The 16,408-nt window shown below is 44.4% G+C and overlaps 1 protein-coding gene and 1 long non-coding RNA gene across 2 annotated transcripts in view; both read left to right on the forward strand.

Annotated features, from left to right (window-relative positions):
* Window positions 1-5,896, forward strand: part of LOC136538874 (uncharacterized) — a 28,240-nt gene extending 22,344 nt beyond the window's left edge. Inside the window, exon 5 of the long non-coding RNA XR_010779478.1 lies at window positions 4,952-5,896. This is a non-coding gene — a long non-coding RNA (uncharacterized lncRNA). The remainder of the gene's footprint in view (window positions 1-4,951) is intronic.
* A 1,125-nt stretch (window positions 5,897-7,021) lies between these two features.
* On the forward strand, window positions 7,022-7,808 carry LOC136538876 (kiwellin-1-like). Its single transcript, XM_066530812.1, has one exon. It carries the CDS (start codon window positions 7,042-7,044, stop codon window positions 7,789-7,791), a length of 750 nt encoding a protein of 249 aa, XP_066386909.1. The 5' UTR covers window positions 7,022-7,041; the 3' UTR covers window positions 7,792-7,808.
* The last annotated feature ends 8,600 nt before the right edge of the window (window positions 7,809-16,408 follow it).

Here is a 16,408-nt window from a genome sequence, read left to right on the forward strand (position 1 = left end):
GCAGGCGGCTGATGTGCGGGGCCAGCGGCGCTGCGAGAGAGGAGAGGGCAAAGCATGTAGGGCAGACCGAGCGGGGGAGAAGGAAAAGAGGGGAGCTGCGCAGTACTGGGCCCCCAGCAGGCCGTCCGGGAAGGTAAGAAAGGAGAGGGCCGGGCCAGTTCTTGGAGTTGGGCTGAAAAGGAAGGAAGGGAGATTCTTCAAAAACAAAACCTTTTCTATTTCTAATTCTAAAAACTAAGCCAAATTCAAATCAAATTCAAGTATAGTTTCAAATGTACTTTCCTATTCAAATAAAAATGGACAATTTTGTTAGGCTTTCCAAGATAAATTTTACAACTTTAAAAACACTTTTATTTTTCTAATTTTCTTTTCTTTCTTTTCTTTTATTTCAAAGCCATTTTCAAAAACATTCCAAACTACTTTGGAGTTTGGATCAACACCATTCATCACAATAAATAAAATGCAATAGCATGTATGCTCACACATGTTACTACCTTATGATGAATTTTAAATTAATGGAAAATTTTATTTTCCTATATTTCATGTGCACAAAAATTTATAAATAAATCATTTTAGCTCTATTTCAAAAGAGGCAAATTTTAGGGTGTTACAGGTATGTGGCTTGATGTGTCAAAATTGATCACCTAGTTCTAACTTTGCTCTGCCGGCTGTTGCATATGCTGTACTGACGGTCTAGGATTGTACTGTATCTGACTTGTAGTAGTACCTTGAGTTTGTTCAGATGAACCTTGAACCGCCTGGACTTCCCCATTTCTAGCTGGTGCTACTTCTTGATGACTAGTACTAACTTGATTAGTCCCTTGGGTCGACGGATCTGGAATGTTGTAACAAGCCGGTTCGCCTTGACCAACTGGAAACCCATGAATCGCCTCTCTCATGGTGTTGTGGAATATGTCCAAGAAAGCTCCGTTATGGCTTGATATGGCATCACGAACAGATTTGTCTATAACTTTTTTAAAGAAATGCATGTCTTCATCTTCAGTTGTATCTGTCTGTCCGTGTAGTAGAACTCTTGGTAGTGGAAATTTCTGAACAATTATGTTGTCACGTGTTTTGGTGTAGGACAACAAACACTTGTTCTGAAACTCTTCAGTAGCTTTACTGATGATACCCTTATCCCCATCAGGTAGATCTTCATAATGCAGCATAAGGATGTCGTTGTTGTTGTGAACTGCCATGAAGATTGTGGCGTCCCACCGAGCGTGTCAGAAACGTGTGTTGACACAGAATTTTCGTCCCGTGCCGAGGGCATACGCAGTAAGCCGGAAGGGTTCGCTTGATGGAGCTGGAGATCCGCCTAGCTTCAGCGTAGGGGTGGTCGATCCTACGCACTCCTCCCGAGACGTGCTAGTCAATTTGACCATGCAATTGACAAGGAGAGAAAGCTTATCAGTAATTAAGGGCAGAACATGCCGGTGTTGCCAGACAGTCTCGAATGTGCGGCTCTGAGAGCAGATATAAAAGAAGATCGACTAAATAGCCGATTCCAGCATATTCATAAGAATAAATTGGTTAAAGCTCATGGGGTTGTGTAAGAAGAATCGGTTATCATTATGAATGTCATTGTTTAAACAAATACTGGTCACTGGCAAAAAGATATCAACAATAATTAGTTCATGCTAAGTCAATGACTGCAAGTAACCGAACTCCTTTATAGAAGAAACAGTTCATCATCATTCAATCATTTAATAGAAATAAATCTAATGAACATATTAGATCTCATCTATCGCTATGACCAGTGGGGCATGAGGTAGAATCATGCAGGCCATAGAAATAACAATAGACTCGACGATCCTAACTTATTACTAATATCAGTGGGGTATGAGGTAGAATTATGCAGGCTGTAATACAATAATAAGATCATGGGGCTAACATATCTTTCAACCTATCGCTACTTCAATGATCTCTTGATGCGAACTATTCGTGAAAGCGTTCGATATCGGCTAAAACAGCCGATTCAGACATAGCGCATAGTTAAGGTCATGCCATCTCAAGAGCAGATCTACCAAATAACAATCCCTACTCCACGGTGCTAACAGTGGGGTGTGAGGCAGAATCACACAGACCATGATAACAGGCCATGGAACAGTTTTCGCTAACCAATAGATCTACTCAAGATCAAACACGCCTTAACCGCACGCTATGCACGATCAAGATTGATGTAAAACAACCGATAAAACATAACTCATCGTTTAAAGTACATATTAGATTAGTTTTAGATTAATAAACGATGGGTTAAAGAGGATATGAGGCTGATCTAGATCAATCCCAATCAGACGAAGTGATATTGCTATAATTAAATAAATAATGGAAGTAATAAGCAATATCGGTAACTTAATGAATCTATCTGAAGGAATGCCACCCTTAGAGCCGATAACTTGATCTTAATCTAGTTCGAGCAGTGGAGGTCGACCGGATCGATGCAGTCGTACTTGAACTAGACAAGAGTCGATAACTAACTCATACCAGAGTCGCAGTGGAGGTCGACCGGATCGATGCAGCCGTACGAACAGAGGTATAAGCCATGACGGTACTTACAGACAAGCAGTGGAGGTCGACCGGATCGATGCAGCCGTACTTGCTGAAGAACTCGCCGAGATCTACTCTACTCCTACTCCTAAGGGGTGGCCGGAGCCGAAAAAAGTAAATAACTAGTATTTGATTGATTGTGTGGCTTTTACAATAGCTGGGGTTTGATATTTATACCCGGAGCCTAAAAACAGATCCTACTCGAGTACGACTCAGTACAATTTTTGGTACAAAGAAAACATTTCTATTTTAAGGTAACTTGACTCTAATCTTTTCCCTTTTGTAGAGTCCAATATGTATCTTCTCGATGCCAATCATACCTCGTTATTGTTATTTGCTGACGTCATTCGGAGAGAACCGATCCTAGTGCCGCATTCGACCCGACAGATGTTAATCCTTACTCAATTGACTCCTTGATTGACATAATATTGGAAGCCTACGAGTTCCCGCGCTCTTCTCCCAAATTTTGGTGTAAACAGGGTGGAAGGGTATGCGAGGAGATGTGGGCCTAATTTCTTTGAGTGGTTCAAAGAAATAATCCTACTAAGCCTTTTCAAATTAAGTAATGTAAGTACCAATCTATAAATAAAACTGACATATCAACCTACTGCTAATTTGCAGTGCATGCAAACAACTGGTGTTGATGCTGCCTTATGCCAAATATCTTATGGTTTTCATAGTAGGGTAACCAGTTATGGGGGCTATGATGTCAATGGCTATAGGTTTCAATCAAAAGAGCATGAGAGAGCTAAATCAGGCTTAGCTACGGTTAATAGTGGTGTTTGTGTGTCTTGTGTTGATGACGACAACAATGAGATAGAATATTATGGTGTCATCAAAGACATAATAAAAATAAAATGGGAAGGAAGCTTGCCACTAGAGATGGTTTTATTTGATTGTGATTGGTTTGATCCAACACCAAGTGGAACTAAGCTACAGAAATTTTAGGGCTGGTGGAAGTTAAACATGCTGCTAGACTTTCAGTTTTCGAACCGTTTGTAATGGCAAGCCAAGTTAAACAAGTTTATTATATGGCATCAGTGATGACTCTAGTGCTTCTGGACCATCACAAGTACAAGAATTCTCATTTTTTCAAGAGGGATTGGATGGTGTAACGCCCTAGAGTCCAAACGGCTCAGATCCACTCTGCACGCTGAGCGAACCACACCTACCATCATCCCACTTACGCTTTCGTCCTCGCTTCGCGTAAAAGGATTAACCCGGGGATGGTGGGATGGACTCTAGAAACCTTATATGTTGGTCTGTCCCACCTTTAACAATCAAGGTGGGACTAAACTCTCCACAATATCTCATTAATTTGCATATGGACCACTATGGGTCAAATTCCAAACTGGGCCGGATATCACATACACCCCCCTTAAAGGAATCGACGTCCCCGCCGGCCTAACACACCCATAACCGGGCAAACGATGATCAGGAACGTTCCCTCTTAGCACATGCAACCGTGCGCCCAGTGCCGGCACATGTGCCATGCCGTGCACCCCACAGGGCCTACACGCGCAATGAACCCCATGTCCGCGCCCCTAGCCTGCACACGCCCGTGGCCGCAAAGGTCGGCTCTGATACCATTTATATCGCCCCAGAGTCCAAACGGTTCAGATCCACTCTGCACGCTGAGCGAACCACACCTACCACTATCCCACTTATACTTTCGTCCTCGCTTCGTGTAAAAGGATTAACCCAGGGATGATGGGATGGACTCTAGAAGCCTTATATGTTGGTCTGTCCCACCTTTAACAATCAATGTGGGACTAAACTATCCACAATATCTCATTAACTTGCATATGGGCCACTATGGGCCAAATTCCAAACTGGGCCGGATGTCACAGATGGCACATTTGTGATTGATCTGAACATTGAGCTAGATAATGCAACCCCAGTTGTTTCAGATGAGATGCTGATCCCAAGGACTTGGAGTTTCTGTCCAAATTGAATACTGAAGCTGAAGATATGGATGATAATACATATGAAGATGATGAAGAGGATCAAGATGAAGATGACTATGATCTGACTGACCATCCAGCTTATGATCCAAATGATTATTGACTATTTATAAATTGTACCTATACGCTGTATTCACTTAACAACTAGTGTGCCTTATGGAACTAATCAAGATCTGTCACATCCCAAAATTTCTGATATTACTTTTATTTGTAGCCATATGTGTGATTTGATTTTCTGGGCTCATATATGGTGTGTATCTTGTTTTGTCCTTAAAACCGGGTGCTACAAGATTTATGTTGAAGTACCTGTTATATGTGTTGTTTCTTGTCCTTGTTATGTGCAGAAAGTGTGATATATACATATATTGTTGCATGATTATGGATATGTTTTTCCTTGACACATGTGCAATTTACTAATTGTTTTCCTTATAAAACAGGAGATGCATGGGCTTCGACACAAAAGTCTTTCGAGTAAGCAGGTTGCACCATTGGGTGGAGGCACCCAAACAGGTTGTAGTGTTGATGGTGTGAGGTCTAGTAAACCTAACACTAGAAGGACCAGAGCTGAAGCTAGTAACCCCGAAAAGAGCAGTGCTGCTGGTGGTCACTTTGCAAGTACTGGTGATGGTGAGCAGTTTAGAATTAACACTAGAAGGACTAGAGCTCAAGGTAGTAACACCAAAAGGAGCAGTGCTGCTTGTGGTCAGTTTGCAAGCAATGGTGAGGGTGAGAAGTCTAGTAACCTCATAAGGAGCAGTGCTGCTGGTGGCCAATTAGCATGTAGTCCTGATGGTGGTAACTCTACAAGGAGCAGTGCTGTTGGTGTCAGCTCCAAAGTGGTTGGGACTGAGGGTGCTAACTTAGAAAGGACCAGTTTGAATGGTCTTAACACTCAAACAGTTGGAGATGATTCTGGTAACTCACAAAGGATCAGTTCTAGTGGTCTTAACTCTCAAATGGTTGGAGATGTTTCTGGTAACTCACAAAGGAGCAATGCTAATGGTCTTAACTCTCAAATGGTTGGTAACTCACAAAGGACCAATGCTAATGGTCTTAACTCTCAAATGGTTGGAGATGTTTCTAGTAACTAACAAAGGAGCAATGCTAATGGTCTTAACTCTCAAATGGCTGGAGTTGAAGGTGGTAACTCACAAGTGAACTTTGATAACTCACAACTGAATATTGGTTCCAACCAGTCCTCTCATGATCCTCCAAAAAGAGGGAGAGCGAAAATGTGCAGGACCAAGTACAAAATACCTCCACGTAGTGGTAGAGTTCAGCTGGAACCTATAGGTCATTGGTAAGTATATGATATCAATTGTGATTAACATTGTAGTTCTTTTCATTCTGCTACATTTTTCTTTTGTATATGAAGCTGAATAATTGATTTGTTGACTTGTTTACAACAGCCAATTTAAATATGTTGATTATAACCTTAAATGTTGCAAGTACCCCTCACAGTTAGGAACTATTCTCAAACGAGAGTACCCAGGTATCGTCAGAATATATGATGAGAAAGGCACAATTGTGAAAGTAAAACCGGCATTTTCATGCTATGATTATTATTGGAAAAAGAATAAAGAAGGAATCTGCTGTGCGACAAGAGTGAAGCAGTTCTGGGTATTACACTAACTTATTCAGATTATTCTTTAAATCTTTTTTCTCCATTTCTTATTTCTTCAGTCCAATGCATTGCATCCTGATTGCATAATTCTAAAAAAATCCACGGTAGGTAGACACTGAGCCTCCGTGTGGGTAGGCCGGTTTCCACCAGGGGAGATGCTGCGCTTATAACTGTTTTGTGCCAGAAACGAAAGGACCGGCCGGTCGCACGCGCTCCTCTAGCGCGAGTCGTGAGCTGTGATCCGTCGCAGGATATCTTCGTCTGCTAGCTTAGGAAAGCGACAAAGATATGAGGTGGTTCTAGGTAATTGACGAACATCTCGTCAGGCATCAAAGAAAGTAGCCGATCGTCCAAACCGCCAGTGTGCGTATACCGCACGTTAGGGCACCAAATCAGGTCAATGGTCAAATTAATTGCTCCGATTTTAGTCCCTGACGCGCAGCATAATGCTGAAACGTGTGTGTACCGGTGTCCAACATGGCTGCATGGCTACTTGGCTGGCTGTCTAGCAGCTAGCTACGGTACAAGCTAACTTAATCCAAATCTGTGAGGACAATAAGGGCGTCCTTGTCTGTGACTCCGAAGAGGAGGGAGAATGCGTCAGAAGTCTAACTACTCATGAATTCTCTCAGTTGGAAGAACCGATGAACCTTTTACAATCTGTCCACCTTGATAGCCAAGAGGATTCTGTCAGTTGGGCGCTTGACAGGTCCAATATCTTAACCAAGGCATGTGAGCATGTCTCTCTACTGAGCAGTCAAGTCAACCATGGGCCAACTCTGACGAGCCCTGTGCCACACGTTCTCTCGTAGTTTCTTGTGGTTCTATATAAGTCGATGCCACAAGAGCAGGGAGATCAGATCGTATATCACCACTTCGCAATTGCTCGCCCGGCACAAGCGCATGGCTACCGTGAGGGGAATCCGTGCTCTGTATGCAGTCGTCGCGCTGCTACTTCTCATGGCCCTTCACATACCACCACCAGGCCGGCTGGCGCAGGCGGCCTTCCCATCCCTGCTCCAGACCTGCCAGCCCAGCGGCTCCATCCCCGGCCGTTCCGGCAACTGCAACACGGAGAACGGCTCCGAGTGCTGCAAGAACGGGCAGCGCTACACAACCTACCGCTGCTCCCCGCCCGTCACGGGCAGCACCCGCGCCCTACTCACGCTCAACAGCTTCGCCGAGGGCGGGGACGGTGGCGGCGCGGCCGCCTGCACGGGGGAGTTCTACGACGACAGCAAGAAGGTGGTCGCGCTGTCAACTGGCTGGTACAACGGCCGTAGCCGGTGCAGGAAGCACATCGTGATCCGCGCGAGCAACGGGAACACCGTGAGGGCGTTGGTCGTCGACGAGTGTGACTCCACCGTGGGCTGCGACAAGGACCACAACTTTGAGCCGCCGTGCCGGAACAACATCGTCGACGGGTCACCGGCGGTGTGGGACGCTCTGGGGCTCAATAAGGACGACGGCCAGGCCCAGATCACCTGGTCTGACCTGCACCGGCCGGGTGCGCGCGTGCAAGTACACCGATCAGCACGTCTCGCCGTGTTGCCAATATATACAAGTAGTAGGGTACACCGAATAAAATCATGCATGAAGCATGAGCACGCCATGCATGTCACAGACGTCGTTCATCTTTTTACACGTGTTTAGCTATTTGCAAAATTAAATAACTGTTGTTGGCCCTCACGACCTCAAGTTTCACTTATTAGTTGAACTACTATATATACTATACTACATACTCCGTCCTATAAAAAGAGTCGCTATGGAATTCATGCAAGTCAAATTTTCTTAGATTTGATTAAATTTGTAGAAAATATTAGCAATATTTATATCCCCAAATAAGTTTATATGAAAATATATTCAATGATTTATCTAATGATACTAATTATGTACCATAAATATTAATATTTTTATATATTTTTGGTCAGAGTTAAACATGTTTGACACCTTTGGAAATGAGAATAACACTTTTTATGGGACTGATCGAGGGAGCAGGTGCAAGTGCAAGTTGACGTCATGTTGCCTTTTCTATGTCAAATTTTCGCAGCCCCACAAATTTGCTCTAATAGTATTAATATTCCATTAATTTTACATGCACAAAAACATTGATTAAATCTATCGAGATAAATATACAAGTTCAAAGATAACACCATATGCACGATATTTGTTGACGGGCCGGATTCAGCCGAAACCTACATCCTCGGAGAATGAGTACGACCACTCCTTATAATACTACAACACCGGCCACTCTAGGGTCCTGACTAGGCGTCTTTTACTTCCCATAAACCTATGCATCATCATAGTTACAATGATAACCCTCCTCTTTTATTTATTATGAGACCGTGTTATAAAAGTCTAACTCTTAACTCTTTCATATTGCTAACAAGAAACTATAGATCCACCCAACATACTCGTGTATCATGAAGCAAATCCATTCAAGCATATACCATTACTATAGAAACTTAGCTACGGTTAAAAAGTTAATTTGTAGTGTGTGGTTTTCGTAAATGTCTACTTAATTGAGCGCCTAGATAAAATCAAGCATTTCTAAGGGTATAGTTGTAACATGATCTGTCTCTAAAATTGATTTCTAAAAGTTAGAAATAGTTGTAAACATTAGCAAAAAAATAATCCTAGGATCCAAGTCATAAGTCACACTATTGTAACGATGAACTTGTAGAAATTTTTTTATTAAATACTTAGGGATCTAAATGATCTCAAATAAAATAAATCAACTACAAATTTCTAGACCTCCGTCAAGAGAGTACAACATTGGTATACAACATCTTTTCATCCAAGGTTGTTTGAAAAAAATCAAAGATTTGAATATAAAAAACTAAAAAATTAAAATGTATTTTTAGGCTCCTAAACAATTTAAAATTTTAAAGTTATCTACTATCTTATTCGAAACAATTATTAATTTATTTGTGCGACACCTAGTTCTTGGGGCGATCAAGCTTACCAACATAGTTTAAAATCAATTTCTATCATAAGATAACAATAGCACCACTTCTAGAAATAGAGGTATTTCCTAGGACCGTTGGTAACACCGACCATCCTTGTAAATGCTTTTGGCCCTGTTCGCTTTGCTGAAAAACACTACGTAGAAAAAAGGTTTTTAGGGGCGGCTGGTAACCCTCTGTAGGGGCGATTTTGCCAGTCGCCCCTATGAAAGGGCGGCTACAAATCACTGATTTGTAGGGGCGGCTGGATATTGAGCCGCCCCTACAAATCAATTTCCAGAAATCACGAAAAAATGGGCAAAAAAATAGCAATTTTTTTTAATCCGAGGAGGACCCCACCGGCAGCCACACACACCCTCACTCTATGGTTGTAGCATTTTTCATGATTTTTGCACACTTTGCGCCGACCGGGTTTCGAACCCGTGACCTCTCGTTCGCGCATAAACTTCTCTACCACTGCACCTCATGATCACTTGTGTCTACGTTCCATTTTGGTTCCCCACATATTATACAAAACTGAGCCTAAATTGATTATTTGAGGTCCTAAACTAATTCAAATGAAAAAGTTGTTAACTACAAAGTTTTATAACTTTTTGAGATCTACAACTTTCATTTTGGTAGTTTCTCCATCTGAGTTCGTTTACAAAATTTAAATTTCAAATTTAAGAAATTCAAACGTAGTTTTCCATGACAAGATGATTTCAAATCAAAAAGTTATCGACTATAAAGTTTCATAACTTTTTGAGATCTATAAATTTCATTTTTGCTGTTTGTCCATCCGAGGTCATTTAAAAATTCAAATTTCAAATTTTTTGAAATTCAAATATAGTTTTCCTTGACAAGATGATTTCAAATTGAAAAGTTGTCAACTACAGAGTTTCATAACTTTCTGAGATCTACAATTTCTATTATGATCATTTATTCATCCGACATAGTGGTAGTAACATTATTCATAAATGTTACAAATCCCTCTTATTGTTTATGAAACTATAAGAGAGGTATGTAAATTTTGTGAACAATGTTATTACTGCGGCAGAACCGCCCGAAATAGCATACTTACGGAGGCGCTCGTCTTCCACCAGACACTAAGTACCCCGAAAGCAAGCTACATCGAGTGGTGTCCGTCGGGCACACCCCGAGGGAGAACCCGAAAGATCCATATTTTTCCCGAGGATCCAATAATGAGAACGAGTTACAACACAAGTATATTTCATACAATAGAGTTTCTTAAAAAGTACATTATTACAATACCCAAATACCAGAGTTCGGAATGATAAACAGCGGAATTCAAAAATAACATCTAGCGGTAGGGGCGAGGATTCCGTCTGAGCCCACCAGAAGGATCCTCCACACAAGGTACTCCTCAAGCATCACCTGCAACAGGGGTAAATAAACCCTGAGTACACAATGTACTCGCAAGACTTATCCGACTAGTGGGAATACTTTCCCGACTCCAAGGGATATGCTAGGCTGTATGGTTGTTGGTTTTTTAGCAGAAAACAATACTAATAGTGAGTCCTTATTGATGTATTATTATTATCAGCCGTATTAAGTTTTCATCTAATCAATCTATATAAGCACCTGTTCTACTTTCAAGCAAGGGTTGAGCAATCGATGCTGTTTCTTCTCCTTTTCCACTTCCAGTTCTTACTATGGTGCTAAACCACAGACAAGCCATATCGGATAGCCCGGCGATTCGCGAATAAATGTGCCCAGCTGGGTGCCCTGAAGACACACGCCCCGCTTGTACCCTAGGCACAAGCAGGACTAGCCCACCACTCTCCTGTCCTGGGTGTCCAGGTCCCTATCCAAACTTGGACTCCAAGCCCCCACCCCTGAGTCCTAGACTCAGTGTGGTGCAAGGACCTCCACCACCTCCTCTTCCCATTAGTCGGTCCGGAAAGAGCCGGATCCGCGAGAAGAGAGCAGCAAGCCTTCCCTGCGCCCATACCCAAGTATGCGCTCGGGACAATAATCTGTGACTTGCCTAGAGTCATATGCAACAACCGATCCTTAATCGACACAGACAGGGAAAAGTGTAACCGGGCTATGCCCTATTGGCCGCAGGGCACAACCCCTCACACCCACCAGTACCAAATCCATATCCCTGCCCGGTCACCATTTACCTTTCCATTATTTCATCATGATATCATAGTTTAATCACCTATTTGCAAGTAACGGCAGGTTACTCATGCTACCGACATCCTGAGCATAGCAACTACTCGACCTATACTAGTAGGACTCATGGGTAGATATATTTATGCATATAGTTTCCATAAAATGCCTGTAACATAAATGCATATCATATATGTATTCAGTGATCATTTAAAAATAGGGGTTATGCACCGGGGCTTGCCTTGAGCAGGCGCTGGGCCAGCAGGGTCAGTACCAATAGGCTCCTGGGCTTCCTCCTGTGCGAAGAGCTCCTCCTCGTACTCCTCGATCACCTCGTCGTACTCTGGCTCACCGACGGGTACGAAGTCTACCTGTTCATGATCTACATGAAATGATGATGCAATGTTTAATAAGATGACAACAACAACTCTTAGCCTAAAAGTACATCTATTAAACTACTAAGTGAGGTCTACCCACTAAGGCTAAGCTACGTACCACCACCACTAACAAGTATGAACGTGACATACATTCTTATGGCAACTACAGATATTCCTACTCCTAATGCCGATTTACGATACATACAATAAAGCAAGGATAATAACTACGCTATTAAGCAACTCGTTCTACGGCTACCAATTTTACAGCAAGTATATAAAGGCCTAGGGAACCTATTGTAACATTTTCAAAGCTAAAGCTATTGCCTGTTTGCCACAATAATTCCTGCAATTATTGATCGATATAACGCTAAGCTTTCTACTTAAATCTTATGAGCCTATCATCATAACAGCTAACTATGAACTAACTACACTAACAGATAGATGTCATTTTTGCGAACCTAACAAACTTGGTTTCACTATTTTTGGACAACCACGCAATTTACTATGATTTATCAAAGATGGATTCATAACTAAAACAAATAAACTTTTCTTATTTACTAGAAATGACAAAAACTGATTCTCACTCCTTCGGCCCACTCGCGCTGGCCCGGCCCAGTGCGCCATCCCGCCCACGCGCGTCAGCAGGCCACCGCGCGGCCCACGAGGAGGCGCGTCCCAGCCGGCCAACGGCCCATGACGGGGGAAGGCCCGCGCGCGCAGGCAATTAAGCACGGGCACCCCAAAGTACTATGAAATCACAGTGAGCTCAAGGACACTATTTACCTAGTCTGAGCTTTTATAGCTGCACACTTATTATTCTCCTTCTTCACTGCAGTGAAGTCCCTGGCCCCAAGGCGCGCACCGACGCAACGGCGCGGGCACTGGACAGCCACGCCGGCGCCACCTGACCTCCCACTACTCAACTAAGAGGTCGATGATTACCTTGGCGACAAAACACGATGGCTAGAAGTGCTATGGTGGACAGGGGCGTCGTCCCAAACTCCCTCCCCGGCGGTGGCCCTTGACCTGCAAAGGCGGGCGCGTTCCAGTACGCAACAATGGAGGCAAAGCCAGCACAAGAGCTAGCGAGCACCAGGGAGTGCTCACGGATACCTTTGCGTTGACGGTTCAGACGGAGGTGGTCTGAGCAGAGCTGGCCACGTACGCGCAAGGTGGTGCGGCGGTGCCCGACAATGGCACGGCTACGCCAGAGACCGCTACACGGTGGTAGGGATTAAACTAAGGTGAGCACGGTGACACTCGACTAGAGGAGAGGCTAGTAGCACGAGGGATTGGACCGAGATGCTTAGGTGGCGATGGTAGCCGACGGCGCGGGCACTCCCGGTCTTAAGGACTCGAAAGTGCGGCTTTTCAAAATTTGGGCCTATGGCGGAGCTACAGTCGGCGATACGGGGTCGGTAGGGCAGTAGGCTATCTGGCAGAGTCGAACACGCGGTCAATTTGAATCAAGACGCTGCTACCACGGTGAATTTGAAAGAAGCATCTCGGCGGCCAGGAGACAGTGAGGCAGGGGAGGGAGCCCTGCCATGGCTTGGCTTGGTCCATCTATGGTGTCAACGCACGAGCCAACACCACCACTATGGAATAGCAGGGCAGGCGGGACGTGCCCTAGACGGTTGTCTGCACAGCCACTATGACAAGGCGACGAGCACGGTATGGCGCCACCGCGGCGAGCAGCTCCAGACAAACGCCGTAGTGCAATGCGATGCAGAGGGGATGGCAGAGCAAGCAGACGTCCAACGCACAAGCAACCAAGGGAAGTCAGTGGATCAGTGTCGTGTGTGGCCACTGACGACGTAAACGCGGGACCCGGTGCGCCAACGGCCAAAACGGGGTAGGACAAGGTTCGGCGGAGCTTGTCGACGGCTTGGGCATAGCGCAGCAGTCGGCGAGGTGACCCGTGCACTGGCGAGGCAGCAAGTAGCCAAGGCAGCAGCGTAGGGTCAGCGCGCGTCGCCGTCACGGTGGCAAGAAGACATGGTCTGTGCCTCAGCGAGCAGGGCGAGCCAACCGGCGGCAGGCGAGCAGCAGCAGGACCGTGGCCAGCGGCAGCAGGTGCGTGGCCTTGGTGGTGGGGCATAGTCGGCGTGGCAACGGGTGCAGCCCACGTGGCAGGGCGCGCTGGCAAGCCAGTAGGGGTGGTGACCATGCCTAGGACTCAGCTAGGTGCTGTGCACGATATTTAAAGCAGCTAGAAAGGTTGTACCCGATGCTCCAAACACCAAACTATTTGCTCGATGCGCGAGAGGGTACATCAAGCTATCCATCACAGTCATGACATTGCGCTACTGCTTAAGCCAATCGCTCCACAGAGCTTGCCAAAAGTGACATCGTTGACCCCTTCTAAGACTTACGCGAATGACTTCGTTACGAACGATCTCACGTCGAAAACCAGATCAGGCCCCATGGGATGTGCTAGCTAGTTACCTTGTCCTCGACCGCACATGATTTATCACCGATCACAAAATGTTCTATAGCCTTTTTGTTTTAACAAGAATTCAATTAGAATAATAAACAACGTTATGTGACACAAAACATAACATTCGCTTTCTCGTTTCATAAAAATGTTTCAAGGACCGAACTTTGATTTATAATTTATGTTATACACATATGCACATAAAGATGATGCTCATGGATGTTTTAACAAGAACAGTACACGTAACACCGAGGGTGTTACAAATCTACCCCCCTAAAACAAAATCTCGACCCAAGATTTCATGTGCCTAGTGTGAGAAAGAGGTAGGGAGTACATTTGGCACAGTAACTAACTATCCAAACTAGAGAGGAGATGGGGGTAATGCTTTAATATGTAGCTCTCTTGCTCCTAGGTGGCTTCGTATTCTGAATGATTTTGCCATTGCACCTTGTAAAATTTTATCACACTGTTCCTAGTCACTCTCTCCTTCTCATCCAAGATTTTTATAGGATGCTCCACATAAGACATATCAGGTTGGAGCGGAAGTCCTTCAATTTCCATAGCTTCTTCCGGAACCCGTAGGCATTTCTTTAACTGTGAGACGTGAAATACATTATGAACCACCGAGAGAATTTTAGTGAGTTGGAGACGATAAGCAACGGGGCCATACTACTGTAACACCTTGTATGGACCCACATACCGAGGGGCTAACTTGCTAGGGACACCAAACCGATGTACCCCTCTCATAGGAGATACCTTGAGATACACATAATCCCCAACTACAAACTCCAAAGGCCTTCTTCGCTTGTCTGCATAAGCCTTCTGCCGGCTCTGAGCTGCCTTCAAGTGTTCACGAATGATATTTACTTTCTCTCGAGCCTCCTTTATGAAATCAGGCCTGAAGTACCCACGGTCTCCTACTTCAACCCAGTTCAATGGCGTCCTACACTTCTGTCCATATAAAGCTTCAAATGGTGCCATGCGGATACTCTCTTGGTAGCTGTTATTATATGAGAATTTAGCTAGCTTCAAACACTTATCCCACTTCTTAGGAAAAGGGATGGTGCAAGCCCTCAACATATCCTCGAGCACCTGGTTCACCCTTTCCATTTGACCATTAGTTTGTGGGTGGTAAGCCAAGTTTCTGAGAAGACGAGTACCCAAACATTCCTGGAGTTTCTCCCAGAAACGAGAGACAAAAACTGACCCTCTATCAGAGATGATAGTGAGAGGAACTCCATGTAGGGTCATAATCTAGTCAAAGTATATCTCCGCATACTTCTTGGTAGTGTATCTAGTATCCACCAGAAGGAAGTGGGCAGACTTGGTGAGACGGTCCACAATGACCCAAATAGAATCAAAGCCCATGGAGGTGCGGGGTAAACCCACAATGAAATCCAGGGAAATATCCTCCCATTTCCAAACAGGAATGGGCAAAGGCTGCAGATATCCAGGAGCACGCATATGATCTGCCTTGACTCTACCGCAAGTGTCACACTCCGCAACAAACTGGGTGATATCTTGCTTCATGTAGGACCACCAGTATAGTTGGCGCAGATCATGGTATATCTTGTTGCTACCAGGGTAGATAGACAACTTCGAATGATGGGCTTCATTCAAAATCTTTCTTTTCAGCTCTTCATGGGATGGAACCACCAGTCTATCCTTGTATCTCACGACCCCCTGCTCATCAATGCTAAAATGAGGTCCACACCCTTCAGCCAGCAACTTCCTGATGTGAGGAATCTCTTCAGGGTCTTCCTTCTGCTCCCAAATAATTTGCTCCAGCAATTCTGAGGTCAATGCAATTTGAGCTAGCACCTCTATGTGGTGGAGTGACAAGGGTATTTCCTCAACCTAATGCGACTTATGACTCAAAGCATCAGCTACCACATTGGCTTTTTCCTGGATGATAATGGACTTCCAAATTATAATCCTTTATTAACTCTAACCATCTCCTTTGCCTCATATTCAACTCAGACTGAGTGAAAATATACTTAAGGCTCTTGTGGTCAGTAAAGATATGCACTTTGTTGCCCAACAGGTAATGCCTCCAAATTTTCAGAGAGTGGACTACAACAGCTAGCTCTAAATCATGGGTGGGGTAGTTCACCTCGTGCTTCCTTAGTTGGCATGAAGCATAAGCTATCACACGCCCCTCTTGCATCAGCACACACCCCAACCCCATCTTTGAGGCATCACAATAAACATCAAAGGGTCTATCAATATCCGGTTGAGCCAACACAGGAGCAGTGGTCAGAAAGGTCTTCAGAGATTGAAAAGCTTCTTCACAAGCTAGACTCCAATCAAACTTAGCTTCTTTCTGGAGTAGCTTGGTCGTGGGCTGGGCTATTTTGGAGAAATCAGGGATGAAA

Source organism: Miscanthus floridulus, chromosome 2, assembly GCF_019320115.1.
Source record: "Miscanthus floridulus cultivar M001 chromosome 2, ASM1932011v1, whole genome shotgun sequence".
Taxonomy (NCBI): domain Eukaryota; kingdom Viridiplantae; phylum Streptophyta; class Magnoliopsida; order Poales; family Poaceae; genus Miscanthus; species Miscanthus floridulus.

Excerpts from the sequence above, each read along its gene's own strand:
- LOC136538876 (XM_066530812.1), top strand. The coding sequence starts at position 7,042 with ATGGCTACCGTGAGGGGAATCCGTGCTCTGTATGCAGTCGTCGCGCTG.